The 19,544-nt window shown below is 40.2% G+C and overlaps 2 protein-coding genes across 2 annotated transcripts; one reads left to right on the top strand and one right to left on the bottom strand.

Moving 5' to 3' along the window:
- The first annotated feature begins 705 nt into the window (after window positions 1-705).
- On the top strand, window positions 706-8,127 carry vash1 (vasohibin 1). The gene is made up of 8 exons (XM_030779833.1): window positions 706-744; window positions 868-1,235; window positions 2,240-2,328; window positions 3,334-3,390; window positions 3,926-4,000; window positions 4,779-5,160; window positions 7,183-7,292; window positions 7,611-8,127. Exons 2-8 carry the CDS (start codon window positions 885-887, stop codon window positions 7,681-7,683), a joined length of 1,137 nt encoding a protein of 378 aa, XP_030635693.1. The 5' UTR covers window positions 706-744; window positions 868-884; the 3' UTR covers window positions 7,684-8,127.
- Window positions 8,128-12,179: 4,052 nt separating this feature from the next.
- Window positions 12,180-19,287, bottom strand: angel1 (angel homolog 1 (Drosophila)). Its single transcript, XM_030764982.1, has 11 exons — window positions 19,224-19,287; window positions 18,580-18,658; window positions 17,645-18,438; window positions 17,023-17,255; window positions 16,163-16,232; window positions 15,395-15,831; window positions 14,231-14,366; window positions 13,513-13,623; window positions 12,850-12,880; window positions 12,541-12,688; window positions 12,180-12,323 (listed from the first exon to the last, which is right to left on the bottom strand). The coding sequence occupies exons 1-11, from the start codon at window positions 19,285-19,287 to the stop codon at window positions 12,180-12,182; spliced, it is 2,247 nt and encodes a 748-aa protein (XP_030620842.1).
- Window positions 19,288-19,544: the final 257 nt, after the last annotated feature.

Genomic DNA, 19,544 nt, shown 5'->3' with positions numbered 1-19,544 from the left:
CTGCTATGCGTCCAACTGGAGACCCTGGTTATAATCGGTTTATGTGGAGCATGCGCGGCACCAACCGGGAGCATGGGAGTGTCATCGCAGTACATTGTATTATAACGGGAATGAGAGCAGTCTCTGTGCGAATGCTAGCTGAAGGCGTCCTGCCAGGACGATGACTTGGACTGACAAGGAGCTTCATACGAATGGACAGAAAAAATATGGATTACTGTCGCTGACTAAAATCCCTGTCAAAGAAATGTAACGTTGGCGTGAGTTCGAGGTAGCGCTGATCTAAACTGAATGACCTCTGTTGTGCGCCGCCGGCATTAGAGATCTCTTGTTTTTTCGTATTTTGGCAATGTTATGTAGTGTTTCTTAAGTGTCTGATTACAAACGGTTTCCTCGATATTAAATTGCTGCTGAAGTATTGTATTTTAACCACGTCACTCATCTAACCAACAGTTGTTGAATCAGATTTAGCCTGCAGCAATTGTGAAATCTGTTTAAGCTTTTCAAGTCAGAGAAATTCACATCCAAATATACAAATTACTCTAGTTGCATAGTGGGCTGGTGTATTTTTCTGTTTTTGAAAACTTGGATGAGGAGAAATATTTTTAAGGCTTCTTGTAGCATCTCATATCTTTTCAGAAATCATGGCGGTATTATGGTTCTAATTGTTAACTCTTGCTGTGTGGATTATAGAGTTGCCGATGATTTCAAGTGGCGAGAGCTGTTCTGATCTGCATTATTGTCTTCGTAAGTTGTTTTTCTGGTATTCACATAATATACCCCACTGTTCAAGTCTGTAACAGATCGCGTCCTTGTGTATGTCTTAAACTTGGGTGGTTTGGCGATCATGATTCAATTTTCGTGTCTCAGTGTGTCATGAGCTTCCCATGCCAGTCACCTGTTGTGGAGGTGTCCGTCACTGTACATCTCCACGGAAACTGAGAGACAAGTCCGGAGCGGAGGTTAGGTTGAGCCAACCCTCTGCTGGAGCAAGAGTGATTGGGGTCACAATGCTTCGGACTAGCATGAGTTTGGAGGGGGTGGAAGAGAGAGATGAGGAACAAGAGGACGAAGGAGAAGAAGACTTGCGAGATGGAGGGGTTCCCTTTATAGTGAACCGGGGCGGGTTTCCTGTCAACGAGGAGACTTGGGAGCGTATGTGGCAGCACATAGCCCGGATTCACCCAGACGGCGGGGCAGTGGCGAAAAAGATTCGGGGAGCCAGTGACCTGCCTAAGGTATTTCACATAGTCTCCATAGTCTCAGCTGATCTAGGAGCATCGGCAAAACAGCCAGAAGCAGTACAAAATTAGGGTCAGAGATGCCATCTTCCACACAGGGCGCAGTTAAGACAATACGATAACTGTTTAATGTCCATGAAATTATTACGATTTAGGATTATTAAGATGAACATCCGCTAGACAGTGCACACCTGCATACAATTTTGCAGCCTTACAACTACAGCTTAACACAAACCTCTGCCAAAAAATGCACAACGTTGATACTTAATACAGAGCTCAGAGCTGCTTCTGAAATGCACATTCCACATTAATACACTGCAGTAAAACAAATCAATAATTTTAAATGTGGATGGGCATGCATTAGAGCTTTCAAGAAGACATATAGCCCCATAAAATACATTGTATATAAAACAAACTTAATGGGATTCAGAATTCTGTAGGGGCATATTTCTGAGACTGCAGAAATATTCAGTATCCTACACTGATAGTTTTGGGCATTGTTATAACCTCTTTAGGTCCCTCACAGGTGTATTTGAAATAGCTTTGGTGAATTCTACTCTCATCTCTGTGTAATATTACTAATGGGTTGCTAGTTTCAGTCGTGTTTTCCAGCAGAAACAGGGTGTGAGTCAGACATGGATATTACAGGCCCTTTGGTAATCTCAGTTCCAAAACAAACAGTGAAAAAGACCACATTCTCACACAAAAGCCTAAAAGATTATTATAGACATTCATAATACCACGTAACATTTCAGTAGTTTTACCTCTCTCTGAATGCTTTGTCTGTCCTCAGATAAAATGCTCTCATTTTGTTTAATTGGTTTCTTGTGAGAGATGTGAGGAGGCAATTAAGATTCTGGCTGTGGGGTTTTGGTCATCGTAAAATGGAAGGACTGTTTAACCGAACAAGTGGACGTTCTCTAGCCACAGGGAAAATGCTGCTATTGTGGACAGTAGCACTAGCAGTGCTAACATTAGCCCGTTCTCCTCTGACCCCATAGATTCCAATGCCGAGTGTGCCTACCTACCAGCCAACCACCAGTGTCCCACAACGCCTGGAAGCCATACAGAGATACATCAGGGACTTGCAGTATCCCTTTTTTTCCTCTTAACAGATACTTCATTGTCCATCTACACTGAAATGGAAGATGTGTAGGTTTTGATAATGAGTGATGTTCTGAGATAGCTATCCAGACCCTATGAATAACCATACCTTATACAGCAAATAATGAGGTAATATCATGTCCTTTGTTACCAGACTATTGTCACATGCATTATGCCTGGCTTCTGACACATTTCCGTGGTTTTACAACCACTTAGTGCACAGTTATAATAATGTGTAGTTTGAGTTAATACTGCTGCCATGACCTTAGAGCTGAAATGTAGCAGAGAAATCTATTAAGACAATGTCCTGGTATTGTTCATGGAAATGCTTATAGTCTCATTGGTATTTTTTTTCCTGCTGGCACACTGTAGGCTAGAACAGAGAACACATCTCAGCTGGATTTCCACCCTTAAATTATGATGTGTTTATCTTGGGAATGGCTGTCCACTTCTTTATGTCTGTTTTTTATGTCATACATTATTCATTTATGGCAAACTCATGTTGGCGGTTGGGAAAATTGGGTCACTGAGATAAAGTGCAGATGCTGATGGTGACCACTGAAATATTTACCAGTGCTGAATCTTTCAAACTCACCAACACAGCTGTATACAACAAGGCTGTGTGGATGACATGTATTGGCTGATAGAATTTGCCAGGATTTTATAGCATGCTCAGATTGCATTTTAGGGTTATAAACCACCTAAAAATGGCTGTCTCAAATGCCCATTTTCCCTATATCAACATTTTCCGTAGTGTCCTATATCTGGAAATAATTGATAGATTCACTGTATGAGCTTTTCATAGAGTGAACATCATATGTTTTAACAGCAAATATAATTTCAGTGAAATTGTTTTCAGATTTTTGCCTAAGCAGAGAGAAATGGAGCTGCTGAATTGTTTCTGACAAGAGCCTTCTTGAGTGCGTGACGTTTTTTATGCTCCGTCCATGATCTGTCCTTTCAGCTCTCTGTCCTTAACAGATTCCTCCAGGTACAATCACACTGGAACACAGTTTTTTGAGATAAAGAAGAACAGGCCTCTTACAGCGTAAGCATATCTCTGACTGAACCTTTATTGGTTTTCAGCTTTTGTACACCAGACGAACGGCTGTGAATGTACCACGGTGCAGTTAGCAGACAGAGAAACAAACCCAGCCTATTTTTATCGCTAGCCAATAAGACTGTGAAGTTTCAGAGAATCACTTCTTCCGTTCCCTGCTCTGGGGGCACTGAGTAAGCAAACAGGAAGTAGCAGAGGATGTTTATATGTTGGGGAATGATACTGGACAGATGATGAAACCAGCAAAGGGAAATTAAACAGCATAACTGCCCACAACAGGATATGTACACCGTGTTATGTCAGTACACACAGTTAGTTGTTGCTAGATGATGGAAATGCCATAAATCTAAGCATTGGAATTGATAGCTCAGCACAACACTTGCAATTATGAAAGGAATATTCAAGACGTAGTAAAATATGACAAGCATGTACATTTTTTATCTATAAAGTGTGTCATTTCTTTAAAGCTTAAGTGTATGACCTTTCTCTGAGGATGCAATGACAAGCTTACCTTTCCTCCTAGGTTGATGGACATTGCCAAGGATATGACCCGAGAATCTCTACCAATCAAATGTCTGGAGGCAGTGATTCTTGGAATGTATCCTTGTTTGAGGTGACAGTGATATGCTAATCTCTCCATGGTCGATTAGGGAGTTAAGAATTTTATCCTGATTAAATGAAATACCATCAAATTGAACAGCACACATTTTATTGAAGTAAGGACTCTGTCTTTTCAAACTTTTAAAGTCTATGGATAACAACATATACTTCTATGCGACTTCTATTCAATTTCAATTTAGTCAGTACCTCTCATTTTTATCTGTGTTCTTAAAGAGGTTTTCCATGGATATTGTGCAGTATGTGGTGTTCAGGCATTGTACTGTATAAAAAAAAAGAAACGGGATTTGGGAAAATGGATCAAGCATTAAAGGCTTTGATTTATTAAATTTAATGATTGAAACAGATCTGTCTAAACAATCCGACTGTTTGTGGTCTGGTGAAGCCCACCTATGTCAGAATGTTTCTACATCTGTGAGTTACTGTAAAGGACTCAGCTTAGGACATGGAGGATAAATCTCCCATTACAAAGAGATAATGGGAAAAGAATAGAATTAGGATTGTGATGAGTCAGTCTGTTCATCTGCAGCCTCCACTGAGTCATTTCAGGTCTAGGGTTTATGCTCTACAGACAGCTGTGTGCTATTTTGGTTTCTGACGGTAGAATAGAAACATGAAGACCTCAGGGTCTAGCCTTGATAATGCAGGTATTAGTATAGAGTAAACCAGTGCAACTGAGTCCTTTCTTTGACTGTTTTACACTATCAATGGTATGCAATGCAAATTAAATACAGACAGTCCTTAACCCATGTTTCAAGTTACCTCACCAACAGCATGCCGACTGTGGAGAGATTCCCCATCAGCTTTAAGACTCAGTTCTCAGGGAGTCAGTTCCGACACATCGTACTAGGGGTCCACAGCGGGGGTCGTTTTGGTGCTCTGGGAATCAGCCGAAGAGAAGACCTGATGTTCAAGCCACTGGAATATCGAACTCTCGCTGACCTGCTGCAGGAGTTCCAGGTGGCCTACCAGGGCTACTGGCATACGTTGCGAAAAGTGAAGATTGGCCAGTATGTCTCCCATGACCCGCACAGCGTGGAACAGATTGAGTGGAAGCACTCTGTGCTGGAGGTGGACAAACTGTCCAAGGAGGAGCTGAAGAGAGAGCTGGAGAGACACACCCGTGACATGAGGTTGAAGGTGAGGAGGTCTGGAGAAGTAGAGGTTTACATGGGACTTTTGGGGCAGACTTAAAGGAAGGTTTGTGTGAACTGGGGTGTTGGGGCATTTAGTTTTGGGTAGTTCAGATAGATGTACGGAGTCTAGGACAGGATGGCTTAGACAGTGTTGGGTTCCTTGAAGTGGTCAGTTCTTGTGTGGCTAGGACCATTAATATCTGGGTTGTAGAGGGGTTTGAAATCCAGATTTATTTAAAATTTGTAGTAGATAAATATGAGGTTGGAGATGGAACATCTTTTATGTAAGGAGGGGTTCTGGAAAATGAAATGATTTATCAGGCATGAGTTACAAGCATGATATTAAGTTCTAATACTGTCTTTTAGATAATTAAACTGGCAGACATAGTGAATCTTGTAGAGGTTCGTTATTTTAATTAGAAGAGGGTGAGAAGTTGTAGATTTGAAGGGGTGAAATCTTTTGCCCACAGGAGGAACAACTTGCCTCAGGACAAGCCAAAGCTGCACACAATTAAGGAGATTTATGATCAGCCTCCATTTCGTCGCCCTGCTGACAGCCATTATGGTCAAGATAACAAAACTTGCTGGGGATGAGTTTTCAGGGCCAAAATCTAAACACAGGTCAGGGAAAGCCATCATTTAGGGATTTAGAGGTTTAATTAACAAGACGTACTTTTCTCGTGGGGTCACATTGGAAGTAGCTCCTTTGCCGAGGACAACGTATAGGCAAAATATGATGTTGCTCCATACAGCAGTCACATTCAGGCAGGATGTGACTGCGTCAAGTCCACAGTTAAGGACAGATTTTCCGTTTGGCCCCACTAAACTTGCTGATGGGCCAAACTTCCTAAACTCTTAAGCAGATGCTTTGAAAAATGGGCTTGTATGAACTGTATTAGGATATATCTGTGCTGAACTACAGCCCATAGTTGGCGCAGATAGAAAAGCGGTGGATGAACTTTGTATTTAGCATAACAGACAGAAGAGGAGACAAAGCTATTTGCTCTAACCTTCACAGTCTTTTTTTCCAGTCAAGTCTGCCTGACAGGAACAAACTTCAGTAACCAGTCAACCTGTACAAGCACAAGGGCATCAATCAGGCAGTTCCTCTTCTTCACTGCACATGATTTTACTTGTGATGGTCACTCATCAGTCATCATTCTGAGTGGCAATGAGAGGAGGCACTGATTGTGTTGACGAACCCTCTACTCTTGTGATGACAGAATTACTTTGATTACTCTCTCCCCACAGTGCTTTGCACCGTGCGTGAGTAAGTCTCATCAATTCATGTGTGGTATTTTATGGGTAGGGCTGCTCTTGCTGAGTACGCGTAATTTCATTATAGATGGGGTGGAGCTCTCCTAGCATAGTCAAAATGTCTCCCTCAGCACATTACAACACACTGTGTGATGCTGGTCTGTGTGTATATCCAACACTGCGGACTAGACCGAAATCCAGTGGTGCTCTCAGGGTTTCCCTTACCCTAAAATATTGAAATCGGGAGCGATGGGCATGTACGAGAAAAAGGAGAAACTGAGACAATGATTTTGTGCGGTTCTGTATTAGAGCATTGGGGCTGTAGGTCTTGTGTGGTACTGTTCCCCCTAAGCCTACTGGCTGTCTTTCAGTGACAAAGTTGTGTGTCACATGATGAGAAAATGGCCTGAATGGACTTGCCTGTGTGTCAGTTGCATTGTCTGAGCCTGATGATGATCAAAAGAGCAGTCTGATCTCATTCTGTGCTTTAAATCAATTGTGCCCTAATCAGTGTGTCCACATTATAGAACCATGTGATTTTGACAAAATTGAATATGGGTAGAAAATTCAAACCACGTGTTCAAAGCTGTATTCATTACTGAGGTCATGTTTGGATGGAAGCTGGAGGCATTGGAGGTAATAATGTTAGAGGTTCTGTTGATAGGATATTAATTTGTAGATTTATTTTGATCATGCAGTGGACTGAAAAAAACTTGCATCCACAGTGGAGTAATATACATATTATTATTATTTTAATCATGCATGGCAGATTGGTAAGCCTGCTCCTCCATCACCCACCAAAGACAGGAAGAGAGACGTGGGATCTCCCCTGCGGAACCCTGGCAGCCCGCTGCGGAGGAACAGCCGCAGCGAGAGACGGTACTACGCAGCTGACTCATCACTTCATTCATACCATTCATTTAAACAACAACAGCCTCTATTTCAATGTCATATGCGTTTTATCGATGCCACTCACTAGTGTGATGAAAAATTCAAGATCCAAGCACACCATGATGTTAAGATCTAAAGACCTTTCTAAACTTTTATTTTTATTTATTTATTTATTTATTTTTTGGTGTTTTATGATACACACTTGTGTTATTTGCAATTTTATAGTGCAGTTATATTTTGTGACGCTCCACACACTCCAAAAGAGACCGTGACTAATATACCATTTGACCCGCTGTCTGTTTCTAGGCCCTCGGGAGAAAAGAAACCTCTGGAGCCGAAGCCCCCTGCAGATATGAATGGGTATCAGATCAGAGTGTGAGGACGTTCTCTGTCCCATAGACGAGATGAGAGAACTACTGTGTTCTGGGACTCTCAGGCCTCTGAGTGCCTGTAGGAGATATGAGTAGGGTAATGCTTATGAATATAGTGAAGTAGGGAAATGATGGTTGTGGGGACATTGGATTAAAAACATTTTCAGATTACTCTCTGAAAAATTGATGTTGAGGAAATGCAGGGTTTTGGTTAATATGCAATTTGAGAAAAGAAGAAGAAAAAAAAAAACATCGTTTTGACGTGAAAAATGGTTTTGATTACATTGTAGGTGTGCAAATTAGACCCATGATTTGTACTATGTTTAATCAGCCAAGCATTCCCCATCTCCACTTAAAGTTTCTGTGACTTTTGAATGGCTGAATGCTGGAGTGTGTGCAGTGGGAGGCTTCCGCTGTTCAGTGTATGTAAATATATGTAATCTGTCGCCTTGCTGGACAGTAACTAGGCTTTTATAGACAATAGTCTGCAATTCACGCATTTGGTGCCTTTTCTAAAAAATTGTTTTTGTGTACTTAGCATTTGAGACACTCATTAAGCAAACATGTTCACATTGTGTGACACTAGAACCCATTTTTAACCTCACCTAGGGCCTATATGATCTACTGTAGTTCAGACTACAGCCCTGATATGAAACAGGAGTCATGCCACATGCACCAAGGGCCATATAAACAATGATTTAGTATGTGTTCAACTTTTTTGTACAAATTTAATGAAATCATGCCAATCTTACTAATATTGTTGATGCAGAAAGTAGTGGTTTAGTTTCTGAGCCTATTGTAAGTGCTAAAATGATAGTTGACATTATTCATGAACCATGTGAAAATGTAGCCACACAAGAAGTCTTAAGTAAAAAAAAAAAAAGAAAGAAAGAAAAAAGAAGGATAAACATACTGTAAAAATTTCTTATTAAATTAACCACAGTGTATTCTCACAAATTACAGCATTGCTATCATTGCTATCGGTATCAAATGACCCTGAAGTCTGACAAGTTTGTAAAATCTATTAATGTCATTTTAACCTTTTTAATCATTTGAATTTCAGCTGGCCTGTGATGCTCACTCTTAATGAGATCCTTACAGTAAAGAACCGTTTACAGTGCTCTCTTCACATCTTCTAGAGTTAGATATTCCTCCGTTCAACTCTAGCTTCACCTCAACTACACACCAGTGGAACAGAGACATTGATTGTGCTGTGGAAGCCTTGAGTTTACTGCTCTGTTTTTCCTTTTGCTCAGTAATCACATAATGATATTTTCTACCTAGAGTGCATCAGATATGCAGAATTCAACACACTGTGTGATTTATCATGTTTATAAATTTTTACAATTATTTTTTTTTTCTTTTCACGTATTCTATCTTTGTAGAATTACATCTCAATCTTATGAATGCATGAATGTTGACTGTATCATAAACAGTTACTTGTGAATATTCTCTGCATTCTATGTGGAGTCTTATTCCAGGGTACTGTTTGTTAATCCAGACAGACAGATTATGATCTACTGAGATTAACACTGTCAAAAGAAAAGCAGTTAATCCAAAGCACGGCCAATATCACAAAAAAAACCCAAAAAAACATGGAAGTATTCTCAGCTGAAAAGTTGTGTCTTTTTTGTCTTATGACGTTTTTCTGTCTGTTTCTTCTGATGTGAATGAAGAGGGAGAGCTGAGTGCTGTCATCAAGCAGCTTTTCACCCTCACTCAACGGACAGTGAATTTTGGCAACCACTAACTGCCAAAAACCGCTAATTAGACATTTCCAGACTGAAACATTCCTGCAAAAGACAGGAAAGGCAGCATTTTTGGCTGTTGCAAATGCTTTTCTGTGACACCTGCAAAAGGAAATTTAGAAAAATACTGATTTTAACCGATGTGCTTTTTAGGGAATAATGTTGTATCCTATGGTTTTCATTCTTGTCATATATCACAAATCCATACCAAACAACGGAGTTGACAAGAGTGATAGCGGTGTTTATCTTTAGACGAACATATTGAATTTCCCCATGAAATGCCATGTTGCCATTCTTATACCAGTGTGATCTGTCTGTGTTTTGGAGAAACAAAATACTGTAACAGATAGGTCCCCAGTCTTGTCTGAGTCAGGCTAAACTGTGAAAAGTTCTCTCAAATCCCACATTTAAACACATTTTTCCAATTATGAATAAAAATGGAAAATATTTCAGGTTGTAAATATTCCATTTTCCATTATGCTTTTGGCTTGGTGCCCAGTTTAGGCTCTTAATACTCTACACTCTACTTGGACCAAATGCAGCATTGAGTTTGATGGAGTCTCACTGACATCTCCAGTAAATGTGAGAAGGAAAACCAGTTGCTCTGTACAAGATTCTTGATATTCACACGTGACACAACCGTATAAGAGTCTCTAATTGTGACAGTAATTGGAACTTACATCATACACTCTTGCTTTCCTGAAGATTCCCTTGTCAAATGAGCAAGCCAGTGTAAAAAGTAAATGAATTGCAAGTGTGCAGATTGGGAAATCTCGACAGGAAAGACCTGATGTTGACTAGCACACTTTTTCTCCAGTCACTGTTTGTGTGACTAGGGGAATTTTGTCCTATTTTAAAAACCTATTGACCTACTTCCTCCTCACTCAAACATGTGAGCTGCCTTCTGGCAATTCTTTGTACATTCACACACAATTTAAAGTCAGTAAAGAATTTAATACTACTCTCCAAACACATATTCTCCTGTATTTTTATTCCCTGTCTTATTCTCTTAATTGAACTCTAATAGAGTTGCTCACACAGTTAAGGGTTTAAATGTCCAAATTCTTTAGAATGTTCTCTTTGAAAACAATATTACATCACAAGGCAGAATTAATCCTGAATATTGTTTTAACTGAGACTGATGTAGAAGCTCTGATATTAATGAGTCGTGATTGGATGGCTAAAACCCAGGACTGTTTGCCCGCAGTCACCTCCAGTGATCCAGTGGGGTCTTGTAATGCTTGGCTGCCTCCCTCTCTAGTTAGCTGAATAATTCATTCACTCACAGACAGACACATCTTTTCTTAGCCTCAGTGTGTCTTGGTGGAGTAGAAGAGAGGATTATCTTGGATACATTATTTGATTATAACTGACTTAAATTCCTCTTAATCCAACCGTGGGATTAAATATGTAGATGAATGAACATAAAAAAACAGACCTGAGCCGAGGTCAATAATATGAAGGCTAAGGAGTCCTTATGTGTATACTACTGCAAACTGGGTGCAGGCTGCAGTTTTTGTCTGTCTTTTGATATGCAGGATCTAATGATTCATTTTATCAATCAGAGAAACCATAACAAGGGACTCATAACATCATAAGGTGCACACAGTGACAAGCTCAATGACAGCATTCGTCTCCTTAGTCCTGTATGACACTACAATGAATTTTAGATGTCACCAAAATGCACCAAAAAAAAAAAAAAAAACCCATGGGTGGCAGGTGTCTTGTTGTGACATGACAGCTGTGATATTCAGTTGCTCCTACTGCAGTGTGTGCCCACATTTATAATACATCCTGCCACTTGACAATTTATAATACATCCTGCCACTTGAATTTGTGACAGGATATTGTGAAGTGTCATGTGAGGACTGCGCATAGCGAGAGAGTTGTACAGTTTATTTCCCGCCCTGCCAGACCAAGCAAAGAGGAGAGTTTATGTGAGTTTAATTCAAAAGTGAAAATCTAAATCAAATCGCAGATGCACTCAATGAACCAGTCGATTTTTTTTCCCAAAATATTTATTCAAACATTTGTTTTCTTCCAATGAAAAAATTCTGCATGGCAATAAAGAACAGCAGAAAGTCCAAAAATAAATTAGGCACAAAAAGCACAAGGTACATCCATTGCTCAGTCATTTCAGAGTTTAAAAATGTTTTTCGAGAATTTATGTAAACACTCTGTTTTTTTTTTTTTCCTTTTTCCCATTTTACATTATGTAAACCCAAAATTACTTCACTTCTGATATCTATCACTCCAAATAATTCCAACAAAAAATATACAAACAAGTAGCAACAAGAAACTTTAAAGAGTCATACCTCAGCTAAAATTCACCTCAAGGCCCACTCAGCACAAGAGGGAGTGTCAAATAAAACATCCTTTCAAACTGGAGCTGGAACATCAGAGCTCACAATTTGAATAAGAGATGGAAGCAAAAGTTTATAATAACAAAAATTCAATGATTACTCTAGCAACAAAACTCAAAGCTACAATTCCAAAAGTTTTTTTGAGTTCACTCAATTCTGAAAAAAAAAAACATCTTTCGAAGAAGACTACTCTGCCCACAGACTAGACAGAGTAAAAATCATTGACTATGCACCATGTTAACTCAAATTTTTTAACTGGAGTTGCATTTTCTTAATTTTTTTGTCTTGTCTTTTGGAAGAAAACTATTTTGGCTAAGGGTACCAAAAGGAAAAATAATCACCGGTTTCCCTTCGGCCTGGTTTGCTCTAAGCTGGACAAGCTGGTCTGGACCTTCACCGACTGGCATCCAGTTGAAATTTGGCCAGCAGACTGAGGTGGTCAGAAGGGAATATTTCATTTGGAAGTCCTTTCACTGACCACAGATCTGCCTCAGACAGGAGTCCCAGACGGCCAAGCAACCTCAGCCCACCTTTGTTCTCTGTTTGTGAATGTCGGATTAATCAGCACATTTAAGTTATTCACATACTCAGAGCGACCCCATGTGCTACTATAATGCATTGTATTATATATTATCTGTCTTATTAGATACAGTCTCGTTTAACAAAAGAGAGAGAGAGCGAGCATGCATAGCATTTTCAATAGTGACCACATTATAAATAATTGTATAGAAATGTGGCACTGTTAGCCATTAGCCTCACCTTTCTTGAGAGAGTAAAAGATGTAGTCGACTGTGGCTCCTCCCTCCGAGTGCAGGGTGGTGACCTCATACTGCCCTGTGCCAGACATGACATGACTGTAGACTGACTTCAGCTTCAGACCATGACAGATGGTGTATCTGAATCTGGTGAAGGGAAAAAAAAACAAACAAAAAACACAAATCTAACATATATTAATGATTTTAATCTCAATCGGTATCTTAATACATATGCAAGGAACGGAACTTGAGGGAAGCCGTGTTTAAGACACTGGATTAAGGGTTTGTAAATAACGACTAAAACTCACCTTTTGTTACACCATTCTTTGTCCTTTAGGTCTATAAAGAATGAATATGATGGATTATTTTTTAGACAAGTATATGTGACACAAAGACTACAACAAAAAAATCTTACCAACTCTCCGACAGTAGACTGTTTATGTTCAGAGAATAGATCAAAAAGGGAACATACAGTAATTTTTTAGTGTAAAATGAAACTGCAACTGAAATAATGTAGTGTTGTTTGCAAATTTACTGGAGTTTAATTCTCATACACAAAGGACCGACTTGATTGCAATAATTCATCGCACTGGATAAGCTGACCATGTGTTCTGGGGTTCAACTAAAATACCACATTAAGTCATTTTCTTAAGTGGACCTCTAAGTGGAGATTCTTCCATCACCTTTTTTTTTATGTCATATTCAGAGGAAAAAAGCAGAATTTAGTCAAGTTTAATGGCACAGAAAAGCTGGAGAAGGCTTTCACACAAAGCATGCCATTTTTAAGACATGCCCATCCAAAAGATGACTCCGCAAAAATGAGAAGTCCTTTGAACTGACAAAATCTTCTGTCATTACATTTTAATTTATGCTCATATGCTCTTTAAGACAATGTTTGACCTGGAGTCAAGACTCTGATTAAGTCTGGCAGGACGACAGCAGTTAAAGCTAAGGACAGATGGGTCTGTTACCTGGTGTGTTGTCTGTCACTCCTGTTATGAATTCTAAGTCAGCGGGTCTGACACAGGCCGCAGGGCAATATCTCAGCTGCAGCAGGAAGTCATGGTTGTACTGGAGTTTCCCTACAGGAAGAGTAAATATAACCCAGCTCTGTCACACACAAAAACAGATCCGCAAAACGCTAAACTTGGACGTACACATTCCACCAACTGGATGTCAGGAAATCAGCCCAGTCAGCTACTTTAAGTAAATGGAGGCGACGTCTGTATCTATAATATAAGAAGTGACTGGGAGAACTATACAGACAGCGAAAAGTAGATGTCAGCAGTCGTGTAAGCTGTACGCAATGTTAAACAGTTGTTATTACAAATGCTGGCATTTTGTTTGAAACCTGTGTGTATTATCTACTGGGAAGAGTCAGAATGCATCACAGGACCAGAGGATCTAATGCTGAAGATCTAAGGCTGTAAAAAGCCACGATCATTTTATTAGCAGATATCACGGTAAAACAATAAGTGACTTCTGTGTCCACACACAACTGTTATGCTTTGAAAATTTGGATTTTCAGTTAAAGACTACCAAAAAAAAAAAAAAGGAAATCCGACAAAGAACTTATTGTGACAAATGTTGTACTCCCACTGCACAGTAGTGTACTGCATGGAGACCTTACACATTGTTACACACATACGGATATCAGCCTTTCTCTCTCTCTCTCTCTCACACACAGACCTGATGGTTTGGTGGTTTCAGCTTTGTGATCTGAAGTGTACTGACAGTTGTCATTAATGCCCAGAGTGTCAGGCCACAGTGGAGCGTAAAGTCTCCTGTAGTGGGTTTTATAGGACAAATCCTCTTGCCCCGATATCTGCAAAACACACACACACACACACATACACACACACACACAGAAGTTTAAAGGGGAAATTCATACTTGAGACTATTATAACACTTAATTCCGTCTATTGAAATCATTGACATGCCTTGTCAGATATGCCACTTCAATAGTCTGTTAATAAACGTTTTTTTTTTTTTTTTTGTTATTTACATTTTGAAATCTATTAAGTCAATAAATATGCAGCTTGTGCAAGCTGACAGAGTGAGTGGAGCTTTACATCTTGTGATCACAGCTTACAGTGAAAGAAACTATCATCTGTAAGACAGACACACTGCCTGTACAGTAGAATATCATCTGTAAGACAGACAAACTGCCTGTACAGTAGAATATCATATGTAAGACAGACAAACTGCCTGTACAGTAGAGTATCATATGTAAGACAGACAAACTGCCTGTACAGTAGAGTATCATATGTAAGACAGACACACTGCCTGTACAGTAGAATATCATATGTAAGACAGACAAACTGCCTGTACAGTAGAATATCATATGTAAGACAGACAAACTGCCTGTACAGTAGAGTATCATATGTAAGACAGACAAACTGCCTGTACAGTAGAGTATCATATGTAAGACAGACAAACTGCCTGTACAGTAGAGTATCATATGTAAGACAGACACACTGCCTGTACAGTAGAGTATCATATGTAAGACAGACAAACTGCCTGTACAGTAGAGTATCATATGTAAGACAGACAAACTGCCTGTACAGTAGAGTATCATATGTAAGACAGACAAACTGCCTGTACAGTAGAGTATCATATGTAAGACAGACAAACTGCCTGTACAGTAGAGTATCATATGTAAGACAGACAAACTGCCTGTACAGTAGAGTATCATATGTAAGACAGACAAACTGCCTGTACAGTAGACCATCATATGTGAGACAGACAAACTGCCTGTACAGTAGAGTATCATATGTGAGACAGCCAAACTGCCTGTACAGTAGAATATCATACGTAAGACAGACAAACTCAACTGCATGCTGAAACACTCACCATCCAGGCTGGCAATCCGTGGTAGCAGAGTTGTCCGCTGGTGATAAACTGGTACAGAGGTGTATTGGGCAATGAATTTAAGTCTCCACACAGAATGACCTCAGGAGATCTCCCTTTAATTTTACACTCTTTCACCACACTGTCTATCTCTGCCATCACAATGGCCAGCTGGGCCAGCTTCACATCGCCTCTCCTGGGATTGAACAAAAGGTGTGTATTGGCCACACAGATGGGACTGAACTCTGTCTCCTCCTCCGTGGTGCTGACTGGCTGGAGGAGAAGAACGATGCCTACGTTGTCCCGGTCCAGGAGCTCACACTGATGGCGTCGGAACTCCAACAGTCTGACAGACAGCTGCGAAAAACGATCTCTACGGAAACACACTGCGCAGCCATCCGTTTTGTCACCCGTACGTCGCTTGTAGATACAGGCGTAGCCTGAATAAGTCACAGGGAGACAAACACATTAAAATACTTCACTTCAGCAGCAGTGTTTCTTTATTTGTGGAAGTAAACACAAGTTAAGCAAGGCCAAGGTTTACCGCCTATTGTTCCTGACTGTTTTTGAAAATGAATGTGTGTATTCTCTTGAAAATTTCATAAAGCGAAACTGATTTATTTTTTATTTTAGTTTTATCTGTTTAAGAAAATAATCTCCCAAGCACATCTTATAGTTTTACTGGTACTTAAAAGCCACTGTTAAATCGGAAGACTGACTCTAACTCCGTTAAGTTCAAAATCCTCTTGGGATTTTGGGTTGTGTGCTCACCAAGGTCATGCAAGGCTGGCTGGAGCTGCTGGATAAAGTGATTCTCCTGAACTTCCTGCAGACAGATGATCTACACACAATGCACATATGCAAGCCATTCAACATTACATTTATATTTATTCATTTAACAAAGCGACTTCCAAACGTTAAATCATATAAAACCTAACACACAACATTAAGTATTTGATTCATCAGCACTCCTCCTGCAGGATACTGTACCGGCTCTAATCTCACTCAACCGATTCCACTTGAATGCTACTTAAGCACCTGATTAAGCAAATCAAGTCTATTAGATTAGGGGTGGAATAAGAGCGGGCTAGAAAGAGGGTTTATTACTGCTTTACTTTCACATTTGATTTTTAGTATGTGAATTTTACAGACAGTTAATTCTCTTGATAATGCATACCACACATCCATACTTCATTTCCCAAACCCCAGATGCCTTTAACATACCACAGCAAATAAGTGTAACTGAAAGACCACCCAAATTATTACATTAATTCAAAATTATGCACTTGAGTACAATAATAGGGACGTAGTTTTGAAACTGAAATGTATTAAACACAAATAACAGTTTGATATTAATCCAGCCGCTGAATTCTGAGAGTCTGGTGGACCTTACTGTCATGTAAGAAATAGGGCTGCTATTTAAGGATGCTCACCTCACAGATTTTAAATAATGCTCTGACAACGGTCATATTACATAACTTATCAAAATCAAAATCAAACTCCAATAATTGTTTGATTGTTTTCACAGACACCTTTAAATATTAGTCTAACTTTATATAACTTTATCTGCTTTTAAAGTGCGCCAGACATTTAAAAGGCACAGTCACGCTCTGAAGTCAGGTGTCACTCACATCAGGCTTCCAAGTCTGAAACTCCTGGAGGATGACATTCAGACGGTTGTCCCAGACTAGAACTTCCTCTGTGCAATGAGTGTACAGCTCTTGGTTTGCTTCCAGAAGGTCCTGAGCTAGGATATTGTAGGACATGACACTAAACTCAAAGTGGGGCTTGGGATGTGACACGTCCTTGGGAGAGGTGAGGTCTGAACGGGTCTCTGTGAGGTCTTCCCACACTCTCCACATTACTGCAAAATAAACAGTGTGGAAAACACATATGGTTTAAAGACAGCACGTGTATTGTGTTATAGTGATATAAATCTATGCTAAAGAACATAAAAAATGGAAAACAGTGTCAATTATAATTACAAAAGAGCAGTAGTGGCAACAATTAACATGCCAACACAGGGGGTACATCTCACGCACTGGGACGTCGGATTGTACAACAGATGGGCTACAATATGCAGTTGTACAGCTATGTAGAGTTCCTATATGGTAGGTATATCTCATAAACTGGCCAGAGTATGTAGGTCCAAGTTAGGTAGTTCCAGTAAAGCGGACAGTAAGTGTATACCACAAAATGAGGCTGACAATGAGAAAAACAAAAAAAGATAACACAAAACTTGTGTTCTCAAACCTTCGAAAGGCTCACTCTCCTGTAGTGGTGGATAGTAACTCATATTCAGAAACTCCCAGGGTGGACAGTGAACCATTTCAGTCAGTCCAGGTCCCACTGGAAAATGCCAACCAGGAGTATGCACAGGCTGGTATTGAACATAACTATCCCATGTCTCTGTGTGCCTGTCTGCCAGTAAAGCACTTAGGTCAAACAAAGGGGAGTTTATTTGGGGTTGATCTTCACTATCACCTGCACCTGTCTGTGGGTCTTGGTAAATTCCAGCAGCATAAGACGCTTCTGAAACAGTGCAGTTGTCAAGATTTAGGTGTGTGTCACAGTGGTCAGAGCTGGTCTGTTTTTCTAGCTCTTTCACAGATACAGTTCTCTCATTTGGCTGTGACATGGTTATCTTGGTGACCATTTCATCATGTTCCCTCTGTTTTTCCCTTTCCTGCAGGGAGGTAATCCTCCTTTCCTCTGGGAAGCCAATATTCCGTCTGTTGTCCGATGGCCCTTCCGTCATTTTCACTGTGGTGGCATTTTCTTTCGCCAGGACTCCCTCAGCTTCCTTTTCCCTCGCCCAGCTGGGTTTCTTCTTCTGAGGTGACATTTCTTCTTTTTCCTCTTCCTTTGGAGTGTCCCTCCACTCACTTGCTCCCTTTTCTTTCTCTTGAGTAACGTCTGTGTTCCCTTCCACAGATTCTAACTCAGAGTCTGTCACTGAGTAACTCCGCCACTCTCTTCTCCCATGGACGGTTCCCTCCTTCAGTATTATGTCCTTATTACTCCAGTCTTCCTTCCCTGCAATCCACCTGTTCTCCAATGGGGATCCTTGTTCCACAAACCTCTCTGTCTCTTTCCCTTTTTGCTCTCCACCTGTCTCTCTGTTTGTTGTAGGTTTAGTATCTGTGCCAAACCACTGCTCAAGAAAGGCAGTTTTCTGCTTATTAAACCTCCTGGAAGGGGCTCCGACACCATCCCATTCCTCTTTTCCATTAATGAACACAGAGGAGGGAGAACTCCACACAAACCCTGTGGAGAATAGAAAGATGAGTAGAAATCAAAGGACAAAGTGTGACAACTACAATAAACCGCACTTCTCTGTTTACCTAATAAAAACAATTCTGCATTGGCGAAAACCATGAACACGATTCCGACAAAACTATGCGAGTTAGAGACAAGTATGTCCCTGACAGTAATGTGAAGAGAATATCTCAGTTAATATGCCACTTCAATATTTCTGCCACACCCACAGATACGTCTTTACATGTGACGGACAAAACACACAAGTTGAAAACAAGTTCAGATTTCGACATTTGCTGTGTGACGAATAGCCCTTCATAGTGAGAGTTGCTGGCCAAATAAAAACGTATAAACTATGAACTGTACCAACCGCAATGCATTCGCCGGTTCGCGCTGAATCAGCTCAATTTAACGAATATACTGGCTAGCACGTTAGCTAGCTAATGAATGTATTCGGTGTAGTGTGGAATACTAGGTGAACACAGCCATGCATCATGCAGTATAACTGAAATGCAGCACGTATCCGCAAATTAGTTTGTACCAGCAATACACAATAGTGTTTCGTTATGTTTACCTGAAAAACTGTTGATGAATCGTGATAAGGGGTACAAGGCGTAAAACATTAAACTTCCAATCATGCTTTCCACGACGGTGTGTATTTTACAGGGAAAAAACTTTATTCATATCAGTTCGCGGCGCACTGCTCTCTGTCCGAGGCCCAGTCTTATAAATGCTCTTTCTGGTGCATCCAAAAATGACTTCAAGCAGGGTTTTAACGTAAAGCCAAGAACTACGTCTGCAAGTCAAGAACCACAGTTCTTGTTACATCCTAATATATTAGATAATGTGACCGGACTCCAGTAAACTCACTGAATTAACAACTCAAAAATAATCA

The sequence above is a fragment of the Chanos chanos genome, chromosome 1, assembly GCF_902362185.1.
Source record: "Chanos chanos chromosome 1, fChaCha1.1, whole genome shotgun sequence".
NCBI lineage: Eukaryota > Metazoa > Chordata > Actinopteri > Gonorynchiformes > Chanidae > Chanos > Chanos chanos.
The sequence above is the reverse complement of the archived record's forward strand: the minus strand, read 5'-3'. Positions and strand labels throughout refer to the sequence as shown.